This window comes from Mauremys reevesii, linkage group 4 (genome assembly GCF_016161935.1).
Source record: "Mauremys reevesii isolate NIE-2019 linkage group 4, ASM1616193v1, whole genome shotgun sequence".
Lineage (NCBI taxonomy): Eukaryota > Metazoa > Chordata > Testudines > Geoemydidae > Mauremys > Mauremys reevesii.
Genome location: NC_052626.1, coordinates 85,254,956 through 85,267,263, shown reverse-complemented (window position 1 = coordinate 85,267,263; position 12,308 = coordinate 85,254,956). Strand labels below are relative to the sequence as shown.

At 37.3% G+C, this 12,308-nt stretch overlaps 1 protein-coding gene across 1 annotated transcript in view; it reads right to left on the bottom strand.

Moving 5' to 3' along the window:
• The window catches only part of PRMT3 (protein arginine methyltransferase 3), a 100,683-nt gene that overhangs the window by 56,395 nt on the left and 31,980 nt on the right, over positions 1-12,308 (bottom strand). The window contains exons 9-10 of the mRNA XM_039536619.1: positions 10,152-10,273; positions 7,021-7,120 (exon numbers count right to left, since the gene is read on the bottom strand). Of these exons, the coding sequence (XP_039392553.1) occupies positions 7,021-7,120; positions 10,152-10,273 (222 nt within the window). The remainder of the gene's footprint in view (positions 1-7,020; positions 7,121-10,151; positions 10,274-12,308) is intronic.

The window sequence follows — 12,308 nt, the reverse complement described above, 5'->3', positions numbered from 1 at the left end:
AACTTGGGGTGGGGAGAGGGAAAGAGAAGGAAAGGGGGAACTCTGGAAAGCTTATTAACATGCATGTAGATTCTTTGGTTTTTAATGTTTTCTCTGGAATGCTTTTTCCTTAAGAATAAATTATGCTTGCTTAGGAAGTGCTGTAACTTATAACTGTGGCAATTACACTGCATACCGCTTCTCAGGGGAGAAGCGAGCAGCTATATTTAGGCAGACTGTCTTTTGCTGGGAACACAGCGAAGGCAGGAAACTGCTCAGCCTGGAAATAACCCATCAGGGTGAAGAGAGGTGTGAGTCGCCACTCAAGAAAGGCAACAGCTGCGGAGCTGAAAGCCTGAGAGCGGGTGCCCTTGCTGAACCACTATGGGGAAATAGAGCTGCAGTTGCCCTGAAATATTACATTTATAAAATGGGTTGATAACTCTTTACTGAAAGAGTTGGACCCAAGATGGAGGGAAGGAAGAACTGAACAACCTACTTTGGCAGCCACTTGAATAACCACTATAATAATATTCTGTTACCCCCTGATTAGGATTTGTGGTAATAGCAAACTGAGAACATAGGAAATGCTGTACCTGATCAGACCACTAGTCCATCTAGTCTAATACCCTGCCTCCAATATCTAACATTCCAGAAGAAAACAAGAAATCCTGCAGAAGGCAGTTACAGAATAATTTGTCCATAAAAATCTCTTCCTTCCTCCTCTCCCCCACCCCCAATTAGAGTTTGTCTTATTTTAAGCAAGAAGATTTTTAACTATCAAGATAAATTCCCAAATATGAGGCCTGTTAGACTGTGGAGTAAGGTACGAGGTGGAATAAACTGGACAGGAGATTGTATCTGATAATCTACAGAACAATATTGCACTGGCAGGTACACAAACAGGACAATCAGTCTCTCAATTTTCTAGTTAAAGAAAGACTGATTTGCAGATTTTATTAAATTGCTCTTTATAACTATTTCACGGGGAACAAATAAATGCAAAATAAAGCTGTGGCACATTTAAATGAGGAAGAATAAGCTGTACAGGAACTTCATCACATGGTCTGCAGCATCTCCCATTCTCCTTACACTTTATTAACATGGCCTTCACACTACTTGAAATTATTGATATTATGCATGTTAATTCAAAAATGTGCCAGGGAAACAATATTTATACTCACAGCAAACTCATACTTCAACAAAAACAAACAAAAAAAAACCCAGTGATTTTATTAGTATTCACATCTTGCTGTGTCCTTAAGAAAGTGTAATATTGAACAGATAGAAAAAAAGCCAAACTGAAGATTTTAAAGTAGAAATTGGATACGCAGTATTGGATGTGGGCTGAAATCATATTTTCATACAACCTTACAGAAATCAATGTGTTCAGCATTTAAATAACTTCTCTTCACAATGTAATAAACTGAAAAAAATTCAAGTCTAGTTCAAAATATAGTTTACGATTTCTCAAAGAAAATATTTAAAGGTTGTGTTATTGCTGGCAAAATTATAAGCTCTTACTTCCAAAGTTTAATCAAGTCATCACAAAATTAACTTTAAGTACTACTGTATGTGGTAAATAATATTAAAAGCACCAAACTATTTAAGCTAATAAAAATTATTTTAAAAAAATAATGTACAGCTATAAAACGTGTTCGTTCTCTAGCTCCCACCACCAGTAGGGAGTAATAAATGTTATTTGCATCTCATTGCAACCCCTCATTAAAATGATGAGCTTCAGACTTCACTATGGTACATGTATAGCAATAGCTATAAGGAAAAATTGACAAGATTTTCCTTCAAACGTCAGCTATTCTAACAAGTGAAGGATTAAGAGACAGGAATTTGGGGTTTTATACCTGGCTCTGTAAAGGATTCATTGTTTTAACTTGGATAAGTCACAACCTCTCCATACCTCCATCTACCCACATGTAAAAAGAGCATAACAGTCTCAGAAATACTGGAGGTTTCATTCAATTGTAAAATCCTTTTCGGAGAAAGAATTACAAATGTTTTTCAAGTGATAATATTTCAGGTTTCTTTTCAGATCCAAAAATGTAATCTAAAATTCATTCAGGCTCAAATGAGGAAGGGAGGGAATAACTAAAGAATAAAAAACCCCAAAACAGGAAAGATAAATAGGTTTAAATGTGAGACAACATTTTGGAAGAGGAGTATTTTGCCATGAACCACTGGTGCAACATGGTATTTTCTTTCAGTTACCAGCACTGATCCTCTCTACAAGCAGTATATAAAATCTGCAAATATGCCAAAAGGTGTTTCATGTTTGCAATAAAATACCCACCACCCTAATTTTTGTGTAGGGAACGTTTGATTCAATTTAACTATAGAACTTGCATCAGCACTTCATATAGCAGCTCTTGTTTCACAGTTAAGTACTGTATGTAGAATTACTCTAATTGATGTAAGACATCATTGCCTCTTAAAAATCTTTATCTCCAGGGAAAGGGCATAAACATGATTCTGCCTGCAACAAGCTATTTTGCACACAATACCTGATGATAATGCAGTATTCAGAGCAAGATTCTGAACTTCCACTTAAATTTGGTATAATAAACAAAACTTGACACCTATAGTGATTTATATCCTTGAAGCACTGTACACACACAAATGCACAAAGAAAATCCTCTACTTGGTAACCATTTGCAGACTGCCAATGGACTATATATGAGCACTTTGTTTTAGCGGCATCTTGATACAGAATACAAGAGTAAGTGGGAATTAATCAATTTAAGAACTACATTTTGAATAAAGTGATCTGATCAGTCTGCCTGTAGAATACCTATGACAAAGGCAATAAGTTAAATATACTGGTCATGGTTTTGGTTTCTTTAAGGGCTGGATAATTGTGTGGCCAATAATAATTATAGTTCTCTAAATTAAGGTTTTCTATAGTTCAGAACACAAGGTAACTGAAGGGCATTATAGCAGGTTCATCCTTCTCTAACACCACAAGTACAATGCCAGAGGTAAGGCACCTCTGCATACACCACCAGTGGTCTAATCTGGTAGAGAAAATCTTATGTTCCTACATTCACAGAACTGGTCACTTAAAACCTGGAGGTCTGGCAACCACAACATTTGCTTACTTAGAATCCCTACAGCCACTGCTATTCTAAAGCAGCTTATTTTTATTAAACTACTCCAAAGCACTGAACATTGCCAACTCTTTGTTCATTAAAGGCGCAACCTTAAATCATGGCCCTGCATTATGCAGAAAGGTAGATAAGCCTTTTAACTCCATGTATGCTGGCTATGGACCCATCTAACTGTTTGAGGACATTGCAGCTCTTCAAGGAGAGTTGTATTTTTTGTTCACTCTGCAGAGTTTTTCCTGTACTAGGACTTCACCTGTAAATAGGGCTTAAAGGATAATTGCAGAACAGTAAGACAACAGATCAGTTTCCTCCAATACTTTGCCAACTTGTGTGGAAAAGAGGAGGGGTCATTACTTGGTCACTATCGTCTTGCTCCAAACCATGTTGATCATTATGGTGGGGTTGTCCTCTGCTCCAAATGCCCAGACAAGAAATCCCTGATTAGGGCTGCGAGGCCAACCAGTCTCTCCATTAAATGCACAGCTGGGGAGGAATCTTGGCCGGGAACCTCCTCTTGGGTTAGCTCCAGTCTTTGGCATTATGCCTTTCGATACACACTACATGGAAGGGTAGCTCCCAACTGACCACACTTTTTTTTTTTTTATCTTCAGAGTAATTTACAAGCTAGTTTTAATGGAGAACAGAAACAAACTGGTGTCTTAGTTACATTTTGGACTTAAGAGGTAAGATGTACATTTTAGTCCTTCAGTTTTACCAACAGTGCATTCAGTCTCTGGCATAGAGGAGGACTGGCTTCGCTATTTATCAACATCCCCTGCCTGCTAGCCAGCCAAGAAACACAAACAAAATTCACAGAAGAGACAAACTGCTCATTCATCCTACCTCTAAGCTTGATGAGGATGATAAGTAGAGCAGAAAGCACGAAACCTTTGTTTTAGGCACACAAAATGAGACACCCACAAAAACGTTCTGTGCAACGTACCACCAAAACTTCCTCCATAGTTTTGTTAAGGGAAATTTAATCCAACTAGTCTGCTACAATATCTGCTAAATAAGAGCAGCGATATCTTTGCCAGTAAATGTGCTCAAAGAATGGAACGCTGACAATTAAAAACTGGCATGGTCTAAACTCAACAATGTTTCCTTCATATCTTCACTAGTCTCAATTTTTCATTTTTGTATCTATGTACGATTATTTCCATTCCCCTTCCAATAGCTCCACTGGAGTATGGAACTTAAATGGCTAAGTGAGAAAAAAAGTTTAAGGAGGCAGCCAGCTTGGAAGCTATGTAGTTGTGCCATGCTATATAAGATCTGCAGTTTCTAAACAAAAATGAAAATTCTCAGTAGATTGGGAATGTTACCAAGGCAACAGTAAAACATGGAAGAAGATGTTGTAGAGTGTAATATGTCACTATGCAGGATTGACCAGCAATGTTGTTACAATGTTATTACTAGTGCAAGTAAAAAAAAGTGCTCATCCATTTGTCTTTTTTTTTTTTTTTTTTAAAGATTCAAGTGATACTGCACCTACCCACCCAAGATGGTAAGGTATTTTTTATTCTCCCATCAAAAAGTTATTTGCTTATGGTGAGAATTTTTGCAAAAAAACTGCTAGTTCAATCTTGCAGTCCCACAAAAGACCATCAGTTCCCTGTCATGTAGGGCTGAAGTGTGAATCCGCATGTGGCAGTATCCTTATGATAAACTGAATTTATCATCTCTCTAACCATCTCACTTGCATCTTTGGCCACTAATCCATCTCCTCCTGGCCTTGGACTCTATGAATCTGCTAGAGCTACTTCTGTATTCCAAATCTCTAAGCAGATTCAAGTAGTCACCTTTTAAAACATCCAGAGGAAACCCATCCTGTCACCTCACCCCAATAAATTCACATCCCCCATGCAAGAATAAGTTAGACTAATTTGAGGACAGGCAATAATTTGATCTGGCATCTGTGAAAGTCTATGATTCAACACCTTGTGACCCACAAAGGTTAGAAATAAGAACTTTAGACTCTTGGAAAGGTGAAGAGTCCCAGCTTTTCATTAGGATGCATATCATTTGCTGTTCATTCTAGAAGGTCAAAAGGGCATTTGAATCTTTACTCCTCCTCTGCCCCTCAAAAACACAATACTCTGTATATAAAGCCAAGAGATTTCCCCATTTTATTAGCTACAATTTTATCTCCCTCAGAGACCTGGACAGATTGAGGTAATTGACTTTACAGATGAAAAGTATGAAAGATCTACCAATATACATTTTTTAAACTGTAAAATAATGCTTTGTAAACCACAAGACATATGCAGATTTGCTTGAGGTTTAGAATCGTGTAATGAAACACTAAATCTTTATACCACACTTTATTCTGTATATGTCACATCTCTTCCAAAAAACACTCAGAAGCATAAGAGAGGGAATTCATTTGTTACTATTAAGCTCATTCTTCCTCCACCTTCCCCCTTCTATTGTTTATCACTCTGCTAGTTTTCTGGAATAAATTTGCTGCACAAAGCTTAATCTAAATCTGTTTTCCTAATGTCTGTATGGTGCATTATACAACAGTGCCATAATTCTAACAAAGGCCTTGGGAGCTACCACCATATAAATAACATTTTTAAAATCTGTACTGGTATTTTTCATATCACTGTAAAAAGAAATTATTTTAAAAAAACTGAGTGAGTGAGTGAGTGAGAGTGTATCTGACTAAGTATTATGGAAACCATTTCTATTGTCTTTGGTGCAGTGTAGACACACTCTAAGATGCTTTTGGAATTTCCACAGTTGGTGTCTATCACTAGGTAATTACAGAAAAACTACTGTAATGCCATCCAAATAGCAAGTATTTATACTGTCAAAAGTAACCAAAGTGGCTAACTTGAGCCTGGGAGCTTTACTAATTTAGTTAGCACGTGATTAAACCAAAGTATCACACTGTTATAAAACTTCATGAAATATTTGAAACTAAGGGCAGTACAACTCAAAACATTTGCATATTTCCAACTCTGAACTACTTAATGTAAATGATATGGAAGTCAATGCAGTTAGAGCCAAGAGTACATTTGCAAATGCAATAAGAAGCTAGTTAATTTTTGTTAAGTGCTGACTGTATGAGAAGTCAGACATGATACCTGTCCCAAAAAGATTGTAAAATAGACAAATTAGACAAAATGTATATGGAGAGAACCAGACAACTAAGGCACTGCAAATCTGCAGATATCTACATCCATGGGCCATGTTTGTGGATCGCGGATGGATGCAGACTCAAATTTTATATCTAGAGCCCCGCAAATCTGCAGATATCTGCTTTACATCTGCGGACCATGTTTGCGGATCATGGATGGGATGTGGATACAAATTTTGTGATATCAATTTAAAATTTAAACCACTTGGCGGGGAGGGAGTGCATTTAACAAAGCAATCTAATGCTTACCAATGTAGTTTTATATTTCCACAGATGCTCAAAAAGATTAGCTACACTACATAACTATCTATAAGCAAGATGATGATGTTTCAAGATACATGGCAAAGCTCAATTTTTTTAAATGGACTTCCTATGTGAAACCTATGCTATAAGATTTTACCCATGACCCATGCCATACAGTCACAAACTACACAAGCCTCAAGCTGCAAACTCAATATAGATGGTGAGCTGTATCAGACACAGTACACTACAAAAAGGCAATATAACTGTGCTTTAAAAATCTTGAATTGGGACAACCCAGAAAAGAGGTGTCAGGGATTATCAGGTATTTCTGGTGCCAGATATTGAGGACCATTTTCTCCACCTTTCCTGGTGACAAAAGTTCTCCTTCAGGCAAGACAGATTTCAAAATTCAATTAACAGTCTAGACTGAAAAAAAAATCAGGATTATTTTTGTAAAACTGATTTTGATAATGCTTTTGCTTTAAAAAAAAAAAGTCTTTTACACTACATTTAGTTATTTGTGCATCTTACCATCCACTCAGATATAATAATGTCCACTTTCTCAACAGGCAAATCAACTTCTTCAATTCTTCCTTTGACTAGGGTAATCATATCTTCAAGATTATTCAGCCTGCAAGTTACAATTTCACAATATCAGTAACATTAGATGACTCCTTAATGTTAACTCACCATGGGGGTTTCAATAATAAAGTAGAAGATCTATCCTGAATGTTTACATTTTTCATGTTCTCCTTTCTAAGGGGTAAAACATTCTTCTCTACTATGCAGTAAAGAACCTGTAGTAGAGTAAGAGTTCAGCAAACTTAGTGCTTACTGCTTGGAAATTTGACCTCTAATCTTCCTCTTTTGAGTCATCTTTCAAAATAGCGAAGAGCATACTAAAAGTTCCAAAAACTCTATCAAGCAAGTGACAAGTAAAAGATGGTGATCAGTAGAAGATCAACAGGAGCATCCCTGAAGCACTGGGCATACAAAGTTGTTGGCCTCAAAGCACAGGAAAAAATAAAATGTAATATATGTCTCCCCATTCTTTTCAGTTATAGGTTCCCAATTCTTCTTCTCTGACCCCCCTGAATAAACCTAGAGTGTTGTGAGGCGTGCATGATAATGAGTGATGAAAATTAACTCCCTCACAAAGCTATTTTAACAAAAACAAATTGCGTGCAAGCAAAACCACCTGCAAAGTCACTGAGAGCAACTGCTCCCCATAGATCAATAATATCATTCTACAATAAAAGCATTTTCTTCATTGTGCTTCCCGCAACAGTGTTATCTGCAATGTTTAATAACTGCAGTATTCCGATATTACCTTATCCACAATTTATAGCAGAAACATGTTCAGTACAAAAGGTACGCTTTGCCATGTTGCTGCAGTTTTCTGAATAAAAACACATTGCCATTTAAGGGCTAAAAACTTGAGTTATAATATTTCCAGTCTCCGTAGTGCACCATAACAATCTTTCTTGCATGTGCATTATCACGACAGCTAATGTTATAGAAGACAGAATAATTATTTGCACCAGAGAAATTTATTTCTCCACAAGTCTTATCTCTGCCCCTTTTCTGGATATCTTACTCCTACAATCTCTCTATGCCTCACTTTCAGTGAAACCCAGTAATCTCATTAAAAACTTAATCTAGAGGACAACAGCAGAGACAACATGAGGGAGAAATGGAAAGGATGACGGGCTACATGAACATTTGAATGAGGGGGCAATTAAATATTGACCAAACCTCAGAATCCTCTGTTGAAATATTTTGAGAATTTACAGCACCAAGGGCGATAATAGTGATAAAAAGAATTGTTTCTGCTGCTAAATATGCACTAAAAGAAGTTAGAATTAAGTTTGATAAATGAGAAATTTAAAATGATCAATGAATCTGAGCAGCAGATAGCTAGAGAAATCTAGCCAAAGCAAAGGCCAAAATATACATAGGAGGAACAGTAAATTGAAAAAGTGGAAAGTCATTATATCCATTACTTATGTGAAGTGCAATACAATAGTAAAAAGTGATTTTGCAACTACACTATAGAAAAATGCAGGGATCTCATTTGGCAGGTCTATTTTTGTTTTTTACTCTACAGTGACAACTTCAAATCATGCTTCACACTAGAAAGTCATTGGACAGCTATTAGGGATTCAGGACAAGGCCAGAAGCACAGTTAGTTAACTAAGGAATCTTCAATGTGGTGATGCAGATAGTTATCTGACTCAGAACCCTAATTTTCACCATGATTAATTCACCTCATTTTTACCCTAATTTTTCACCATGACTTTCAACTTAAGTCAGTTATACCCTAGTCACTGACCTCTTCCACCTGCTACTAATTCAGCAAATATATGAGTAACTGTACTTCCTGAGGGGCGGATGCCCTTGAAGTCATGACGCAGACATAGGTGAGCAGGCTTACTTACAACATAGGAATTGCATTACTCCTAACCTTGTCATTTTATGATATTACAATAAACATTCATCACATTATGATGAACTTGACAGTTACACCCTTTATGAAAAGTACTAACTTATAACAAGGCTGTCATAAATTGCTTGAATGCAAATAGGAGAAATAAAACAGTTTTACAGAAGTAGTAACCAAACATATAGCTGTAACCAAGGGATCAGCCACTCTTCCCAACAGCTTCTCCTGACACATTACTCCTCAGTTCATTAGTTCCACGTTTCTCATGCTCCCACCTCTGGTCTTCATATTGCAAAGTCCTCTACTTCCAAGGGTACCCATCCTCCCTGTTCCATCATAACATCCTACTTTTACATATGGCCACATATATCCTAGTGAAACTGGAAGCAATACTTTGTTCCTGGTGACTTTGCAGTTTTGTTTTGTTTTTTTAAACAAAGGTTTTGCTGACACTAACGAAAATTAATGTTAGCAACATAATAATGTTCCCCTCCAGCTAGTAAGAAAACAGATAGAGGACAATTAGTCTAACTTTGTATATTTAAGAGAAGGACAAAATGCAGCAAGTAATAAGTGGACATTTTGTAACGTGCGCTACAAAAGGAAGACTCCATTAAAGTCTATTACAGACAACCAATTTGTAGCAAGCATTCTAGTATAGTATGGCTCTTGACAGCAGACTTAGAAAGCTAAGACACCCTCTTAACTATGACATCAATTGATATATTCTTATATAACTAAATCAGCAAAGTGAATTTTATAAACCCTCTTTAAAACTCTTTAAAAGCGTAAAATAAGCTAAAGCATGAAAAGTCTTCATTTTTAAGGACCAACAAGGACTTCAACCATAAAAGACAATTACAAAACACAGAATATAAAATTAAATAGGACTGCTTTGATTAATTAGAGTGGATCAGAAATTGTAACAATAACTTAGTGTAATGTGGCTCTTACCTTACACTAAGATTTGTTACCTAAAATTTCCCACCATTGCTACACTGGTGGAGCTACTAGTGAAAGTACTAGAATAGAAAAGGCACTGGTGATTGCTTTCCATTTATCCTCACCAAAAGATATGCACTCAGTCTCAGCCAATGCTGGTTAAAAGGGAAGATTTTTAAAGACATGAGTAGATCTGACCACTGATCACTAACAGCAGCAGCTTTAACCACTAAAAGTCACTTAAGTTACAGCACAACAATTTCAGAACTTTTCCTACCTAATGATGTCCATTGCCTGATAAACAATTTCAGACTGGTCAACTCCAATCACTTTCTTCGCACCTGCTTTGGCAGCAAACATGGAGAGTATTCCAGTCCCACAGCCAACATCCAAAACCACCTGAAACAAAGAAGGTAGCATTTACTCTCTTAGTTCATTTTCCTTCCAATCACCACAAAGCTTTTCATTTTCTCTGCTGAAACTATAACCTAGCAGGAGGAATTAAACTGTTCAAATAACATCAGTCCCAAAATCCAACCATGACCCAATCATCCATTACAACTGAAGAGAAGTTAAAAGCATCACCATACAAAAGGTGTACCTCCGAAGAGCCAGGTAAACATGGCAGATTAGCTCTATCTGAAGATGAAATCATTCATGAGTCATAACATTTACATGCAATTATTTGGGCATGCAACACTAGAACTACTAAAAAAATTAACATGGGAAAGATGCATAACTAGGATGGACAGAAAATTAGAGACTAGAGTCTCAATATCACCAAACTGTTCATACTGTCAGAATTTAAACTAGCACTGCTGTGGAAAAACTTGCATTCCAGCTGTACCATTTACGGCACTGTAATTAAAGGTTTCCCAGCTTTTTCCATTCTGAGCCTATCTGGTGATTTTTAAACGTTGCCATAAAGATTCATTACAAACACAAACCTGGTACAGAAAAGCTCAGATAAGGATTTTTAAAAAACCGTTATTTACAAAGTGCTTAGATAAGTACTAGAGTCAAGTACTAGAGTCAGTAACGATTAGAAGTAAAAATAAAAATATTTTGAAGTGTTAGTTTATAAGCCAATTGCAACTTAGACACCTTTGTTCTACAAAGAGTGTTTATAAGCTGCAAGCACCTTTAAATATCTACTTTCCATGAAGAGAATAAATTAACAGACACAGTGATCATTAAAAAAAATAATCAAAAATCAAAACTTGAATTGTGGCTGGAATTCCCATGCAAGTACCATGATTAGGTTTAAAAAACAACAAACAAAAACAAAAAAAACCCACCTTTCTCCCGATATGTTGCTCAATTCTTTACTGACACTACATAAATCTACAAAAATGCCCCCCCGACTTGCCTGTTTCTCTGCTTATGTAAATGCCATTTTTACCTCTTCTCCGTTTACCTCTGTGTTGGGTATATTCCCCACAAGGGGGATTCAGTGGGTTTCCTACAGGTGTTTCTACAACTCTTAAGTAGAAGGAGAACCTTCATCATTCATAATACCAAATAAGGCAACCTGTCCCACCCAAACTTCCCTCAGCTGGAGGGCCGAGGCAGGAAGGGTAGAAGCATCATTTTGGGAGGCTTGCAACAGATGGATAGGGCTGATAGAAGGATATTGACCATCACCTATTTACTTCATGAAAGCCTTATGAATTACTTGAGGGTTTTTTATATGGAAGGCCATTCGCCAACATGCAAAAATGAGAGTCACTACCAGCTATGGGAACTGCACCTCACCATGGATTTGACATTGAAACCTACTTTGTGAGCTGGTGATTGAATGCTAAGTAGGATAAGTTTTTTGAAGTGTTCCAGAGCCAGCACAGGAGAGAGATGCCTGCGCCTCAGGAGCCTCAAGTTCAGTTTCCAACTGCCACTGACTTTCTATATGACTATGCAAGTCACTTTGGGCTTCACTACGCCTAGCCTATGCAGGTGCAAGAAATGGCTTGGATGGAGATTGGGAATCAAAGAGAGTCTTCCCCATCTCCCTCTGCATGCCTGGCTGGGGCCAAGGTATATCAGGAAATGCTGACATTTCTCCCTGCTAACCAGAGTCTGGGAAAATACTCCCTAAAAGTGCAAGAAGAGAAGATGGGCATAACTCTTCTCCCAGCCCCCCATTTTGCTCTTGCCAGCAGAACTAGATAGGTACAGCAGGAGTGCACTAGCAGCCCTTGAAAGATATTCCCATTCTAGCAAATGCTCCCCAGCAGGAATTCTAGCTAACTTAGTCAGTTAGAATTTCTCCAGGGCTCCTCACTTCAGCATGGTTGCTACCCTTCACACAAATCTTTCTTCTCAAGTAATGGCTTTAAAGCCATGATGACTCTTAATCCTTACCTCGGTTTTCCCATCTACAAAATGGGACCACAAACTTTCTAGTCTTTGAACTTGAGATGAAAGTTGCTGTTGT